Raw genomic sequence first — 16,690 nt, forward strand, 5'->3', positions numbered from 1 at the left:
TTTTGAACTTGTGAACAATTTTGCCCCATTTTAAATTCGCCCAGTCATAGTTCTGCATCCAGCACCCTTAAGAAATTATGAGGTGTAATTTGAATTCGCCCCGTTTTAAATTTGCACAATCAAGGAGAGGGCGAAAATAAAACTGGGGCGAAAATTTCCCTGTATACAGTATTAAGGAGTAGATGAGCCCTATTGATTTTGAGGTTTCAAGATCAATAGTCAAAGTGTCTCAATATTGGGTCCTCTCTGGAGATGACTATTATTGATCTTTAAGGTCAATCACATAGACACTTTAGACAAAGGAGGATACTGTCATCTCAGTTTGTCTAGAACCATTTGCTTTACAGACACGATTTGTTCCTTTCTAGAATGAATATTTTGTTACTCCTACTGATATTGAGATCTAATCAAGTTGTTCCTTTTTTTTAAAAAGAAAATTCCCACACATGTGGCATTTGTGTTTCTTAGCATTTCTTCTTTGTTACTATTGTGACAGTCAGACACAATCTGGTCATCACATTTTTTACCTTTCATGCCCTGCCATTTGCTGTGGAAGTAACACCTGATGAGGACAGATTTTAAATATCACCAGATTATAGAGCACCTGACTGGAGATTCAGGGGGCATCCTGTTTAAATCCTGGTCTAGTTTATTGCAATTTTCTCCCTTCCTGGTACATTATATCAATATCCATTGCAGAGATATCATTCTATCAGACAGGACAAATGTATGAGCTAATGGTATTTTACAGCCGTTGAATGTTTGATCAGTCAATAGACCAAAATAATTTTCCTAAGCTGCTGAGAACAGCTTATTAAAATGTTCTATATTGTCCAAAGTAAACTCGGCCAAATGAAACAGAACTTGCACTTTGATGTATTTATAGCACCATGCATGCAAAGGAAAAATGTTTTGGATTATTGACAGAACTGATATTAAATAACTTATTACCTTATAAAAGCACATGTACATGTGTAACGGGAGAGGAGAAAATGCAGCGGACCAGACCGGGTGTTTCAGGGGGCCCTGGTTCGAATCCCGGTCTGGTCCGCTGCATCCTGGTACCTAGCATGGTGATTTATTACGGCACTGCCATTAATACACTTACTTGTATTTTGCAGCTTTTATAAAATTAATTATGTAGAAAATTCCTTATACATATACTAGTATTCCATTTATTTTGAAGAAGGGGTAAAGAACATGTAAAATATAATTTTTGAGAGACTTAGACAATCTGCATGGGTATATATTTTTGTGTGCAATAAAAGAAAAAAACTCCAATATATTTATCTTATTTTCTTCATTTATCTTTGAAAAATTTTAAAATGTAGTCGCAATATATCTTATTTCACCAAAGTATTACCAAGGTATAGTTTTAAAAATTATTTTATCAATTATTTTTATTTCGATCGGGATCGGATAACATTTTCAAGCACCTCAATGACAATGATTGTGATTACAGAACGGAAAGTCGGTCAGGATTACAGTGATAGGCCTTGACATTTACTGTTTATATTTTGATTTACTACGATACCTGCAATATTTCAAATATTTAAAGAGTATATTTCGATATTTTAGATTCAATATATATCTGCTATTCTTTGGGCTGGTGCAGTGGAATTGAATTTACAGGAAGCAAAAGTCCAGTGACACGTTCGTTGTACATGATTACATTGTTGTGTAACACTAGATTTGTTTTGAGGTTGTAGGGACTCGTAAATGTTAGAATTGAAGCCAATATCATCATTTGGTATTGAATTATGTCGCTAGCGGTAAGATGTGGGATCAGAATTAGTGTTCGAAGTCTATCCGGGAAATCGCGCAGATCACTGGCCACTGCTGCAGGTATGTCCTAGTTTGGGATCATATTGGTTCAAGTTATGCTTGTTATGTTATGAAGTTAAAAAATTGAAGAAAAAATGAGTATATCAGCGCTGATTCATCCTTTTTATTTCAATGGATCAATTTACTGGTGTGTATTATATAATAAAATTATATAATATCACGAATCCTGTCAAAATTTGTGAATTGTGTAATTATAAGTTGTTATACAATAGAAATAAATTGTCAACATGATCTATGCTTTTCATATAAATGCCAATAAGGATTTAAAGTGTACTGTGTTATCCGTCATCGCTTTAACTATACGGTTAACATCATACCAAGCTTCCCTTGGTGTAGTGCTTTATATATATATATATTAAACAATGTTCCTTCAGTATTCAAACTGTGCTTATCTCCTTTATAGGTGGAGTTAGAAATCAAAACAAAAAGAAGGTTCTTAGTCAACTTGGGCAGTGTCAAAAATACAGACCTTTTCATGTGACCTCATCTCTGGAGTCCAAGGGAGGAAGAGAGAATGGAAATGGAGGGGAGACAGGGGGGCCAGATCAAGGGGGCAGTAGTTTCGGGGGAGAGGAACGTAGAGTCAGGCCTTGTTCAAATTGTGGAGGTGCCCTCAATATTGATTCCAGTGGTAAGTTCTTCTATGAAAACATCATTTGAATGTTTACATATCCATAAATTTGATTATACGTTTGATTTGATGAATGCTCTATTCTCTTATTTATTTTGGCTGTGGTGTATCCATGAGACATAATATGATGCGTCAAAAGCATTTCTGTACTTCTCATCATGCTCATCAGAAGAAAACTTTTTAATTTATCATGATTATGATGAAGAATCGACTAATTTCTTCTTCTTCTGGCTTCTTCCCTTTGTGGAGTGTACTCAACTTGAGTTTCAATACTCCACGAGTTCCAGTAATAGCATATATTTATATTTTTTAAAAGCTGTCCACATGTAAAGGTAGAATGAGTTACTCACTTGGAAAACTTTCCTTAAGAATATGTATAACTGTTGTTTGTGAATTTCTTTTTTTAAAAAAATAAGGTGCCTGATTAATGACATTATGATCGTACACATTTGCAAGTACAGTTATTGAGAAAATTATAGCATTTGTCCACAAACTTTATAGACAACCTTTATATTACAGTTTGATGTGTTTATATTTATTTGTTTCTTTAGTGATGATTAATGGATTTGTGAAATGTGACAACTGTAAACAGATGATCATGGTATCGGAGGAACAAGTTGACCAAGAGTTTATCAGAACAGAAGAAGAGGACAAGAGCAGTATACCAACCCCTAAAGAGGTAAGGTTCATTAAAAAGAAGCCCTTCATTTAGTACAGATGTCAACCATAATTGTTGAGAAACTTAGCAAAAAAATCATTCTATGAATGCTTTACTCACTGATAAATGAAAACAGCAAGTGGAGCAAGACTAAATTTAACTTATTCTTTTCTTAACCATTATTTGGATTGATCTTTGGTAGTGTAAAACTATCAGCTAGACATTTCAACCAAAAGCCAAACTCGGTGAAAATGTCTTTGCAGTTAATTAACTTATTTTCCAGGGCAAATAATGCAATGTCAGATCAAATTCAAAGTTGTCTTTATTATCTAATAAATGAAGTCTTTGAAAGTGTTCACCATCTTTTAACTTTCATGATTGTTTTCATAGATCCATAGATTTCTGGATGAACATGTAATCGGTCAGGAACTGGCTAAGAAGAGCCTTTCTGTAGCTTCCTATAACCACTATAAGAGGGTCCGCTGGTGTAAAACTAGCAGTCAGACATCTCAACCAAAAGCCAAACTCGGTGAAAATCTCTTTGCAGGTAAAGTTGATATAAAACTTCTGATTTCATTATCCTTAAAAGTAATATGTAATACTTGTAAGTGTGTAATGTATATAATTGTCAGTCAGATGATCTGTAAATATGAAAGGAAGATCTGAAAAAATGAATTCTGTGGATGATCAGTTGTCATTATTTATTAATATGTATTTATTTCATTGAGTATAGTGCAAATAATGAATGTATGTGTTTTATTGTTTATTTTTTCTCAGAGTCCTTGGAGGCAGCCATCAGAGGCCATTCCTCCAGTGCCCTGGGGTTCAATTCTCACCAAGAAGAGGAGAGTGACCCCCCAATGTTATCCCCAGAGACAGACTCTAAACCAATTACATTACAGAAAAGTAATGTCTTAATGCTAGGACCCACTGGCTCAGGTAATTAGTGACAATTTCTATAGTTTTGACTGCTGTTAATTTTTTGCTTTATTTTTTATTATTTTTTTTTTTTTTTGTAAAATATATGCATTTGCAGAGAGACATTTATATGACTTGTATAGAAAGGTTGGTTTTATAGGAAAATGGAAAACAATGGAAAATGGAAAACAAATCAAAATATTCATTGAAATGAATTTACTAATGTTAATTCTTGTAAATGAATGAGGTTTACGGAAATAGTTTTTCCGCCTTTTTTTACTCAGGCAGTTATGTTATGCTGTTACGTCATTATGTTAACTTGAGCGCCTCTTTTAGTGCGCCTTTGAGCAATTGATAACTACGAGCTACTTGTGCTATTCGCAAAACCCACCCACCCCCACCAGTAGTATTACTGCAGTCTGTATACTTGTATAATTTAGCACATATGGGAGGTTACATGTACATTCACATGTATGTTCTTTGTGTTTTTATTCTACTTTAAGTTGAGCTATTCACTGTGCATTGCAAATAAATCTTTGTACGCCCAGACTCATCTTTTTTATATATATTGAAGTAAAAAATTAAATTTTATGGATTTGTCTCTGCTTGCTACTTTAGGGCAATGATTAAATGGGCATGTCTTTATATTTCAAAATCTTTCAAATTCAAGATGAGCTGATGCCATACATACAGTATAAGGTTAAAGTTTGTAAGCTCTAAGCAAGTCCATTCCCAAGTATAAGTAGTGACCATACGTAATGGATGATGCATCTAGGTTCACATATTCTCAGATCTGCTTAAGATGCTGCAACTGATCTACATTTTCTAGATGATTGCATGTTAAGTTTTTGAGCAGGACTATTTGTCATAGAGATTCAACCAAGACTAAACTTGCTTGGATTTTGAATCTAGGGATGCACAATACAACAACATTAAAAAATTTTAGTTTGAGACTTCCATAACTTATAGAAAATAAATCTAGATGAGCTTGATAATCTTTTATATCTTTTGTTTTTAGGGAAAACTTTATTGGTGAAGAAGTTGGCAGAGTGTCTGGACGTTCCGTTTGCGATGTGTGATTGTACGTCTATCACGGCTGCTGGTTACGTCGGAGAAGATGTGGAGTCCGTCATCTACAGACTACTGGAGAATGCAGACTTCGATGTTGAAAAATGTCAACAAGGTTAAACTGACTTTTAATGATGAAAGAGTTCTTAATGCAATGTCAACAAACATTCCTGGCAATAATGAATTAAAAGAAATATTTGAGTTTTTAGGTCATGTAAGTCACTCAAAAATATGGGACTGAAATGTATGAAAACTTCCTGTCCTAGTTTGAATTTTTAAGTTTCTTCAAATGATGGCCCACAGGGGCAGGGTGGGCTGCAGTTGTGATAAAAAATTTACAAAGGATAAAAAAAATGAAAAAAAACTTTTCCTAAAGAACTCCAAAGCCATGATTAATCATAAAACTAGGTATGATAAAGTAGATTAGAACTTGAATAATGTGTAATGTACTCCAGATGAAACTGCTTGTATTCAATTTTTGCAGTTCATATTTTAGATGGATATTATACAGTAATTAAAAAATAATACAACATCTTGTAGGTATTGTGTATCTTGATGAAGTGGACAAGATCAGAAGCATTGTGCCTGGAAATTCCTCAAGGGGCATTAACTCCTCCCGAGATGTAGGTGGAGAGGGTGTACAACAAGCTTTCCTCAAACTCCTGGAATCTAACGTCGTCAGTGTCACTGATAAAATGGGGAAGAGAAATGCACATGAGACCACCTACCAAGTGGACACCACTAACATTCTATTTATAGCCTCAGGGGCATTTACTGGTATCTCAGAAATTATACATGGCAGAACCAATCAAAAGGTGAGAGCAGTGTGATCAATGGGAAGAAGAATCTCCAAATATCGAGATTCAGAGTGGGTTGAAATCTTGAGCCAGAGATGAATACCACCACCACAAGGGGCTTAATTGTTTGTTGTTTCGTTTCAGTGAATTATATGTATATGTGGTTTTATGACTGTATATGTTGTTTTGGATTTATCCATATGGCTTTGACACTTGTAGGCATTGTTGACCATTGGCTTTTTGTTTTACTTGAATGACCTGGATTTTCCCCCAAACATATGTTTTACATATTACCCAAGTTGTACATTTTGTAACATAGAGAAGCCTTTAACTTCTATTTTTGTTTTTGTTTCAGAGTTTTGGCTTTGGTAATCATGATGATAAATCTATTCTGATGGAAGAGGAGGAGAGAAAACTCTCTGACATAGAACAGTTAAACCTGAAGTATGATAGACTTCTGAGTGAGGTGGAGACCAGTGATGTGGTCAAGTTTGGACTGATTCCCGAATTTGTGGGCCGGTTCCACATAGTGGTATCCTTACACAGTCTTAATGAGGATCACCTAGTGAAAATCTTAACAGAAACTAAAAACTCTCTTATAGCACAGAAGGAATTCCTGTTGTCTTATGATGAGGTATTACAGTTATATTACATGTAATCTCATTAAATTTACAATAACTTTTGAAGATATGACTGCCTGGCAGCAAGTTTTAGTATTAGTGAAGTGAATGATAAGCTAATAGATTTTCATAGTGTTGAGCTAATTATATTTCTATTGTGCTGAGCTAAAGGTATTTCCCAGGTGTTGATCTAAAGGTATTTCCCTGGTGTTGATCTAATGGTATTTCCCTGGTGTTGATCTAATGGTATTTCCATGGTGCTGAGCTAATTATATTTCCATGGTGCTGAGCTAATTGTATTTCAAAGAGCCTATTTTGATGGATTTCTTATTTTTTTCAGTGCCAGCTGATTTTTACAGATAGTGCTCTAAGAGCCATAGCACAAAAAGCCATAAAGAAGAAAACAGGAGCCAGAGGCATTCATCACATACTGGTTAGTTTCCTTAAACTACTTACACTAAACTCAGTTAACCTAAAGTCAGAGGAATCTGTGAATTTTATTCAATTCCCTAAATCCATTTAATATGTAGCCAATTCACAATATACATACACAGTACCGGGTAAAACTCAGTTATAACAAAGTCACTGGGCCCTATTTCGCTATATCTGTTCTTCGTTGTATCCGTATATTTAGCTGGGGATCCAAGATTACTTCGCTATATCCGTGAATTCGCAATATCTGTGTTCATAGTAAACAAGTTTTACTGTATAGTTTTCCTTCAAGTATGAATACGAATATGTTTTAGAAAGTATAAAATAAAAATCTTACTTAAGAGCACTTACATTTTTTGATAGATTCAATTTGAAATATAAATACTAAGGTACCTGTAAGGGATACAGAAATACTCTCTTAATCCATAAAGTTGATATACATGTGTAAGAATTCATTACAATGTACATGTATAAGAGTTATGCCCCTTTACTCTTAGATACAGTATTTTTGTGAAAAACAGAACGTTTATATATATATATAGAATTAACTTTTAAAAAAAGAATGTTATGAATAAAAATATTATGAATATGAGAATATAAAAAGGTAAAATATAGTTGATGTCATCATTTAGTTGACACACAAAAAGGTGATTACCGTCTCATAAAAAGAGACTTGCTTGCCTCATTGAATCGAGAAATTTTGACCTGAGAAACTTAAGATTGATTTCTTTTGGCCTCACTGAAAAATTTTACAATGATTGTAAAAAAGTTTGCCTGGGCAGTGGGCATCTAAAAAACTTCACTATATATCTGTAACTTTACTGATTTGTGTTTGTACTAAACAGGTTTAACTGTATATCAGCAAAAATAAACTCAAGTTACATGTATGTACATCATCTTAACCTAAGCATCTGTTATTTGGATTAATTTTTCTATAAAATAAATTCCTTCTATTTTTCTCACCAACTCATTTCTATTCAAAAGGAGGAGGTGTTGTTGACCCCTATGTATGAGGTACCCAGTATGCCTGATGTGGAGAAGGTCATCATTACTGCAGACACCGTAAACAAAAAGGAACCACCCACCTACATACGACGGGAGAACATAGAGGAACCGATTCAGAGGCCCATCCAAGCCACCGGACTAGCATGAGGGCATCCTGGTGTTTATTTATTGCTTCAGATCCAGTGAGAAAGATTTTATAAAGACGACAATGGAGGAAAAAATGACTGTGAAAATAAGCGAGATTTTTTGTGATGATTGATTCAAGGAAAAAAAAATAACTGTATAAGAAAAGACTGTGAGTGAGGGAAATGGGGAAAAGTTTTTTATGCTAATTTGTCATTAGGTTTATGTTGGCACACACACATACATATAAAATCTTCTGGGTTTACAAAAACACCAGTGTTATGCTCAATTTTCATATTCTTATTGAATTTGTGGTAATTAAGGTAACTGAACAGACACCATTGGTTATCCCTTACAAAATTTTGTGTTTTTATGTTACTGTTTTAGTGAAAATACTGAGGGGATTATGATATTGTTTATTTTAATGATGTATTTTTTGCACTTCCATAAAGCTAAATACATGTATGAATACCTCTTCCTAAAATAATTTGAAATAATTATTAACTGACTAGTTTTGTTAATTTTACAAAATGGCATCATTTACTTGTTAGATGCATTTATCCATATTAAAAGGATTTAAGAATTATATTTTTGTGAAGTTTATTTTTTAGCATTTTAATTTTTTTTAAAACCACATTTTAAGGTCCTTGTACCAAACATCACACTGTGACATACAATATAACGCGTTTCTTTAGCAGGTACAAAATTTGGCATTGGCTAGCAGAATGGTATGCCAATAATTTTGGCAAAACTTTTTTTTTGGCAGACACACAGTTCGATGACTTTGTATAAGAAAGAAAGTTCAAAGTTAATCTTTTAGATGAGTTTTCGGTGTGCTTAATCTACGTTAGATGCTGATTCACACAAGAGTTTGAGTAAACCTAATATCAGATGAGAGATAAATTGTTCAACAACATACAGTTATAAAGTTAACTTTTTTCATGTAAATTTTATACACAAGGGAGCCAACTTAGAGATCAAAATTTTAGCAGACTGCTTCAAAACTGGTAAAATAAGCCAAAATATCTCCCTGCTAAATATTCCAGAAAAAAACGGTATATGATATTCAAGCTTTCAATGCAAGAAACCACCCATCCAAATAAACAAAAAAAAATGTTTAGTTTTAATCATAAAATATCAAGTGTAAGAAAATTTTGTAAAATTGATGGACATTTAAGTTGTTCCAATTTCATTTCCACATGAACACCATCCATTTGACTCCTAATTGTCTTTCTACACAGATGTTTTAGACACATGGGATCGTAGGTACAATTTAGAATATGTTCATGTAAAGAGCTTGAACTAGGCTGTGAAAATGACCTAATCCAGCACTGGTCATTCTGTAGATTGTACCCTGCCTCTAATAACAATGAAACGTTGTCTGCATCATTTTGACTCGTCAGAGTTTGTAATGGTGTACCTTTTCCAACCAAGGCAACATTGTTTGAAATGCAACCAGCTCGAATGAGGGCTCGAGTTAAATTTTTATCGCCGTGAATACAAGCGTAGTGGAGCGCAGAACAATGGAGTAAGTCCACCTGGTGGACATTCGCGCCATTTTCAATCAAAAGTTTGACCATGTCGCAGTTTCTAGCGAAGGCAGCACGCAGAAGCGGTGTCGTCTGCTCTTTGTCCACGTGGTTGACGTCAGCTCCGTGTTTGATGAGATATGCCGCCACCTGATACTGGTTGCCAAGACAAGCCCAGTGTAGAGGCGTCCGCCCCTGACAGGGGTCACTGAAATTTACTGACGTCCCAATATCTATCAAATATCTAACGATTTCCATGTGCCCTTCGTTCGCTGCAGCGCCAAGCGCGCTGGCGCCCTCCCACCGCAAAGGATGGTGCGTGACGACATGTTTATCCACTCCTCCCGAAATCAACTGTTGCACCTCGTTCTTATTTCCATTGAAGATGGCTTCAAATATGAGAGAATGTGGATCTTTTCTCCTTTCTACAAAACAAGGAAATAAAACTTTTTTTAAAAAAATATATAAAACGTTAAAAAAATGTAATTACTAATTTAGGCGCGCTCAGAGATAATATTTGCTAGAAAACCTTCAAGATATTTTTTTTACATTCATCATATTCGGCGTGTTTACTTTATGAGTAAGGGAAAAATGTTTTGACTACGATCCACCCTGAAATACGGCTGAGCGAAATGCATAAAATTACACAATTGATATTTAAAAACACGTCATGCACTGACTGCACTTGGTAACTTGGTGTAGCTTTAACAGGGAAATGGATATTTAAAAGGATTCGTAATGGCATTGATTACTACATCTATTTATGGTCTAACAGAAAATGGGCAAAACATCTTCAAAATCATACGAACTCGATCAATTGTGTTAATTTCTTGGATTACGTTGATTTTGAAAATTTGTGAACTGAAACATCTGTAATGGATAAGGATTCTTTTGTTAGTTCCGATACTAATTCTGTTCAATGTACTATTCTTTTCCTGTAGATAAGGAAGCCTAACATTTTCTGTGTCACGTCTTTGAAAAGTGTCCAAGGTATATGTGTGTTGTTTAATATTTCCACTTAATTACATGTACTTGGTATAACCCCCCCCCCCCCCCCGGAAAATTATACGACAGCAACTTACCAGTTTTACTGTCCTCATTAAAAATATCTGAATCACAAATTTTAACAGAATCAATTATTCGTTACTTTATCTTTGTTGACATTTGTTTGTTGAGATTTACTTCAACGTGTTCAAGTGTTGGTCAGTAACCTTTCCCTGATTTAGTTCTCTTTTATATGAAAAGAAAGGTTAAAAACGTCAAGCGTCTATGTTTTACAATCGTTTAACCAGTGTTATCAAAGATAACGTATATAAGGTACTCACCGAATTGTCTTGTGAACCTGTCGGTGTACAACTGTCCATTAACAACGTTTAACCAATACATACTTGTCTATCATCTTACTGTGCCATGTGTTTTGTAACTTTAAAACCACGTGATTTCTTTGTTTCCCTAGTACAAATATATCGCATACGTAACGCGCTAAACATAAACACATGAAATTATGCATGAATTCAATGTTCCATAAAGTAGCTAGCATGTCCCAGAAAGAAACCAGATACCAACATCGGTAATGACAGGCGCGAGTGTCAATGAATATAACTTTCTACGACATATAAATATTGCTGCTTCCATTCATGTTCTTCGTTCATCCAATAAGAGCCTCTCGGCAAGCTGAGATCGAGAAAACAAATCAAAACCCCTTTCCAAAGAAGACCCCGGTGGGTCACAACACTCACCTGTATCACCTCCAGGCACATTTGAATGTTTATTACCCGAACTCACACTATATCTGGAAGGGGGGGGGGAAGATTTTTTTTTTAAACATCCCCCCCCTCCCCTTTATTGTGGACGTAGAGCTCACCTGAGTTGAAAGCTCAAGTGAGCTTTGTATATATATTCTTTGTCAAAAAAAAAAACTGCGTCTAAAATATTACAATGTACTAATTTTGTGTCCGTCTGTCTGTAAACTTTTCACATTTTCGACTTCTTCTGAAAAGAAATTTATTTTGCCATTTTGGGTGGCCAATTTCAACCAAACTTGCCACAAAGTATCCTTGGGTGAAGGGGATTCAGGAAATTTTTGCTTTTTCAAATGAAGGGCCACGCCCTCATTGCAAGGGGAGATACTTCTTTATGCTTTGGGAATTAATGAAAATTTGGTGGTAAATTCATTTTACTTTCTTTTAAATTTACAGTTTCTTAAAAATCTTCTTCAATCAGAACCACTGTGCCAGGAAAGATGAAACTGATGGGGAAGCATGCTCAGGTAGTGTAGATTCTAATTTGTTCAAATCATGACCTCCGGGGGTAGGGCGGGGCCAAAATGGCCGACCAAAGTTTAACATAGAAATATATAGGAAAATTCTTTAAAAAAATCTTCTTCTTAAGAATGACAAAGCCAAATTCATCATATTTATATGGAAGCATCCTCAGGTAGTGTAGATTCAAATTTTTTTTCAAATCATGACCCCCGGGTGTAGGGCGGGGCCAAAATGACCGACCAAAGTTTTACATAGAAATATATAAAAAATTCTTTAAAAATCTTCTTCTCAAGATTGACAAAGCCATAATTCATCATATTCATATGGAAGCATGCTCAGGTAGTGTAGATTCAAGTTTGTTCAAATCATGACCCCCGGGTGTAGGGTGGGGCCAAAATGGCCGACCAAAGTTTAACATAGAAATATATTGGAAAATTCTTTTAAAATCTTCTCAAGAATAACAAAGCCATAATTGATCATATTTATATAGAAGTATCCTCAGGTAGTGTGGATTCAAGTTTGTTCAAATCATGACCCCCGGGGGTAGGGCGGGGCTAAAATGGCCGATCAAATTTTTACATAGAAATATATAGGAAAATTCTTTTAAAATCTTCTTCTCAAGAATGACAAAGCCATAATTCATCATATTTATATGGAAGCATGCTCAGGTAGTGTAGATTCAATTTTGTTCAAATCATGACCCCCGGGGTTAGGGCGGGGCCAAAATGGCCGACCAAAGTTTAACATAGAAATATATAGGAAAATTCTTTAAAAAAATCTTCTTCTTAAGAATGACAAAGCCAAATTCATCATATTTATATGGAAGCATCCTCAGGTAGTGTAGATTCAATTTTTTTTCAAATCATGACCACCAGGGGTAGGGCGGGGCCAAAATGGCAGACCAAATTTTTTCAAGATATTATATAGGAAAATTCTTTAAAAATCATTTGCTAAAAAATAACAAATCCGATTGGTCATGGGACTACTTTTGGATTTAAACTCTACAATAAAAAGCCATTTTCTACTTTTTCCTACCCTTAGTGCTCAGGTGAGCGATGTGGCCCATGGGCCTCTTGTATTCTTGTTTTTCCCAACACTACCTTTACTATAGAAAATGTCCATTTTAAAGATGGTCCCCCCCCACTTTTAACCACAGTATATTTATAGGAAGGAAATATAGGAAAAAATTGGAAGTGAATTAAGGAAGTTGGCCTTGAAAAAAGTTGGCCACTACACCCCCACCCCACCCCGAAATAGGATTTTCGAGGTTGGGCAATTTTTAATTTTCCTAATAAATTTTTTTTTTTGCATGTAAACTTTTTTTTAGGTAAGTAAAAAAAAATTTCCCAGGTTGGACCCCCCCCCCCACTTTCAAAAAACGATGCAACGTGCCTGACCTCTGCCCTGTTGTTTCCCTCTAAAATCCCAAGGCCGTAATTTGAATGTAACCCGTAATATTACCCGAACTCACACTATATCTGGAAGTCTGTAATCAATTATCTTTTGTGGTCAATGGTTCTTGAGAAGATTTTTTTTTTAAAACACCCACCCTAATTTAATTTACCTTTTTTGTGATTATCTCCCGTTTATTGTGGACGTAGAGCTCTGCAGCTTTCCGGAAAAAAAAATTGTCAGACCGGAGAGCAACAGTGCCACCCATTGAAAAAGTGTATATATATTCTTTGCGTATAAAAAAAAACAAAAAAAAAACTGCAGTCTAAAATATTACAATGTACTAATTTTGTGTCTCTAGCATATTCTTTCACTTTTTCCACAACAAAACATTCCCTATAACCATTGTTTCAAGCTCTCTCTGGGCCTGAAAATTCGAAATTTATTTTGCCATTTTGGGTGGCAAGATAATTCGGAATCAAACGTGCTTCTTGCAGATGTCAACTATACTAGATGATAGAGGCGTTCTAAGGAAATTTTGAAAATCAAGCTTTTGTGCAGTTGGGGTAAGAAATTAATTCAGAACCGAGCGCAACTCTTATATATTATTGGTGGCATTGTAGCTCTCTGATCGTCCATCCCATTTTTTTTCCCGACCAGTGAGCTACAGATCTGCAGCTAGTGTGTTTCATTGTAAAACGTGACAACTTCAACTTTTCAATATACATATTAATTATCACTTTCATATTATGGAGTTTATTTGAACAATTTCCAAAACGAGGTAAGTTATTGACAAAAAAGTAGATGACACAGGGATATCAAAAGTTTCGTCTAAAGTCATAAGTTCTAGGGTCGATACAATATTACCCTTTCAGCAATTACACTCTCTCTAATTAAGTCAAATGCATATTCTGATGGACATTTTTCATACTAAATGTTGTCGCCCGCGTGGCGCAGTGGCCAGAGCGTCTGCTCTGAAGCCGCGAAGTAAGGAGTTGATCCTTACGTCGCGGGTTCGAATCCCACTGTGGGACGTGGTGACCGGCCCTTCGAATGAGACCGTATAAACCGAGGTCCCGTGTTGCAGTAGGTTCTGGCACGAAAAAGATCCCTCCCTGCTCAATGGCCCTAAGTGCCGAGTATATTATACAGTATAGGACAAAATTTGGAGCTCTTCACCGGCAAGTGGTGGCGTCTTCATATGAGTGAAAAATTCTCGAGAGGGACTTTAAACAATATACAATCAATCATACTAAATGTTAGACAATTATTTACACACTGAATTGTCTACTGTTTATTCCCTTATTTCTTGATCATGATAATGAGCACCTGGCGGGTTAATCTCAGTTGAGATTCTGCTGGGCTAGATATTTGGAATTGACGCCCGCAGAGCGTCAAGTCCAAATATCTAGCCCAGCAGAATCTCAACAGAGATTACTGGCGGGTGTGACCGGTCGGCAAGGGGTTTCACTCCTTCATGATACCTGATCCCACCTCTAATGTTTTAGAGGTCCGGTCATATTCGCTCTGTCCCTGATTTGTATATTTTAAATGGACTGTTGAGCCTGTTCGTTATTTCAATAAAAGTTTTAATCCCCTACTCCACTTTTTTATCAAGTTTGTCCAGTGGTCTAGCTTATACTTTATTTTTGAAAGTGGGTGGGCTCCTCATAAACAACTTATGAATAACTTCTCATTATCTTTTTTAAGGGGGTGACGTGGGGGTCCAATGTCTTTTTTAAACAAATATCTCAAGACCCCTAGACAAGTGAATGTAACGAACTTTATGAATTAAGCTTTTAAAATTTTATCAGCTTTTATGTAACAGTTTAACTTTTATGTTACAGTTTAAACTTGAATTAATTTGCAGATTTTTAGTCATAGCCATGGATCGATATATATTTAATGTATACAAATTAATCTTGCTTACAAGTTATAAATGTATATTTTTACCTGACTGCATTAAGATTCCGGGGATACTAAGTATTCACAAACACAAACACACACACATAAGAAATTGTAAATAGGGCACTACAGTGTGTAGATAAGTATCATCAAATAATGTCAGAGTGTCTCGGTCACTGACATTCAGTCGATATCACCATGTCCTCAGAAACTCTGCCTTGTCTGTGGGGCAGCTTTATGATAACAAAATCTGGGTCAAGCCTCATGCACGTGCTTAAAGTGTGTATTTATTTTTTTTTTGTTTATCCGAATGCAATCAGAAAAAGGCAGAATACTTGCATGACTTAGTTTTCTATGAAACTAAAATTAATCTAGGTATCGGGAGCGATGATTTCTATTTGCAAAATATATTGACATTCTGAAATTAAATGAAAAAAAAACCCGCGCCAAATTTGTTTCGTGCAAACTTCTGAGACGCCCCATTATTTCCGTTGCTTTCAGTTTCAGTACTAGGCATGGAGGTCGTTATTTTTGCTTACTGCGTGTTTTTCACGACTAGTACAATTACAGTTTCAAAGAAACTTTTTGAATAGTCTTATCAAACTTTTTACGCCCAGACGCTGGTACACAGTGGTGAGAGCTACTAAAGTGCATCACTGAACATTTTTGGACCTTAACATTTCTTTAACCTTGACCTTACTTTTCCTACATTTGTGTTCAGCTCAAAATTCAAAGGAACTGTTCAAGATATTTTTACATATTGACGAGAACTATTCTACTTCATCAATAGTGTTTGACCTTGACCTTTCAATATTTGACTTTGACCTTTCTTTTGAAATTTTCTTCATTTTTCTTAAATTTGTGATTAGCTTAGCTAAGATTCAAAGACACTTTTCAAAATATTTTTATCGAAATTTATACGCTGATAAATATTGATGAAATCCGTTTCACTGCCTCAACATCTTTTAACCTTGACCTTTTTTTTGACCTAACATGATATAAAGTACATGGTAATCTCAATTTCAACTTAGGATATTTTAATCAAATCTTACATGCTTATATACATTTTGGCTAGAGCTATTAAACTGAATCGACTTTTTTTTTTTACCTTAGCCTTTCTTTGACCTTGACCTCACATATCTTTTAAAATGATATCGAGATCATCAAGTTTAAAGAAACTATCCAACTTGAAGGTATTTCATCCAACTTCATTCACTGATTTTCATTATTGAGGAACCCTGGACGGGACATCCATGTCCTATGGACATATTATTAATTATATACCGAAACTTATATCTTTAAAAATGATAATTTCAGTGATTTGGGGCTTTTATTTCAATGAGTCGACACTGAAAACATGCAGTTATATATGTTCAACCATAGACGTTTGCACAAACATGTGCAAAAGGATTGGCCTACATGTATCACAGAAACAAATATTTATGCAATTTATTTAAGTATTTACATGTATTATTACTTGTTTTAAAACTCATTTATATTTAA

At 35.0% G+C, this 16,690-nt stretch overlaps 2 protein-coding genes across 3 annotated transcripts; one reads left to right on the plus strand and one right to left on the minus strand.

Annotated features, from left to right (window-relative positions):
* The first annotated feature begins 1,469 nt into the window (after positions 1–1,469).
* Positions 1,470–8,683, plus strand: LOC134249779 (ATP-dependent Clp protease ATP-binding subunit ClpX-like). The gene is made up of 10 exons (XM_062732132.1): positions 1,470–1,845; positions 2,249–2,476; positions 3,028–3,155; positions 3,525–3,681; positions 3,912–4,073; positions 5,071–5,235; positions 5,661–5,935; positions 6,273–6,551; positions 6,878–6,970; positions 7,954–8,683. Exons 1-10 carry the CDS (start codon positions 1,761–1,763, stop codon positions 8,119–8,121), a joined length of 1,740 nt encoding a protein of 579 aa, XP_062588116.1. The 5' UTR covers positions 1,470–1,760; the 3' UTR covers positions 8,122–8,683.
* Positions 8,684–9,203: 520 nt separating this feature from the next.
* Positions 9,204–15,455, minus strand: LOC134249780 (serine/threonine-protein phosphatase 6 regulatory ankyrin repeat subunit B-like). Of its 2 annotated transcripts, XM_062732134.1 has the most exons (3): positions 15,236–15,455; positions 10,952–11,078; positions 9,204–10,051 (listed from the first exon to the last, which is right to left on the minus strand). In XM_062732134.1, exons 2-3 carry the CDS (start codon positions 11,010–11,012, stop codon positions 9,225–9,227), a joined length of 888 nt encoding a protein of 295 aa, XP_062588118.1. In that variant the 5' UTR covers positions 11,013–11,078; positions 15,236–15,455; the 3' UTR covers positions 9,204–9,224. The 2 variants fall into 2 exon arrangements, with proteins under 2 accessions (XP_062588118.1, XP_062588119.1); XM_062732135.1 differs by lacking the exon at positions 10,952–11,078 and having other exon boundaries at positions 15,236–15,454.
* Between the last annotated feature and the right edge of the window lie 1,235 nt (positions 15,456–16,690).

The sequence above is a fragment of the Saccostrea cucullata genome, unplaced genomic scaffold (genome assembly GCF_032062105.1).
Source record: "Saccostrea cucullata isolate Sc308-1 unplaced genomic scaffold, CSIRO_AGI_Scuc_v1 ctg160, whole genome shotgun sequence".
NCBI classification, from domain to species: Eukaryota; Metazoa; Mollusca; class Bivalvia; order Ostreida; family Ostreidae; genus Saccostrea; species Saccostrea cuccullata.

Coding starts and splice junctions, on each gene's coding strand:
- LOC134249779 (XM_062732132.1), top strand. CDS start 1,761: ATGTCGCTAGCGGTAAGATGTGGGATCAGAATTAGTGTTCGAAGTCTA. Junction 5,936..6,272: donor ATGGCAGAACCAATCAAAAG/GTGAGAGCAGTG, acceptor TTTTTGTTTCAG/AGTTTTGGCTTTGGTAATCA. Junction 6,552..6,877: donor TCCTGTTGTCTTATGATGAG/GTATTACAGTTA, acceptor TATTTTTTTCAG/TGCCAGCTGATTTTTACAGA.
- LOC134249780 (XM_062732134.1), bottom strand. CDS start 11,012: ATGTATTGGTTAAACGTTGTTAATGGACAGTTGTACACCGACAGGTTC. Junction 10,052..10,951: donor CAGGTTCACAAGACAATTCG/GTGAGTACCTTA, acceptor CTTGTTTTGTAG/AAAGGAGAAAAGATCCACAT.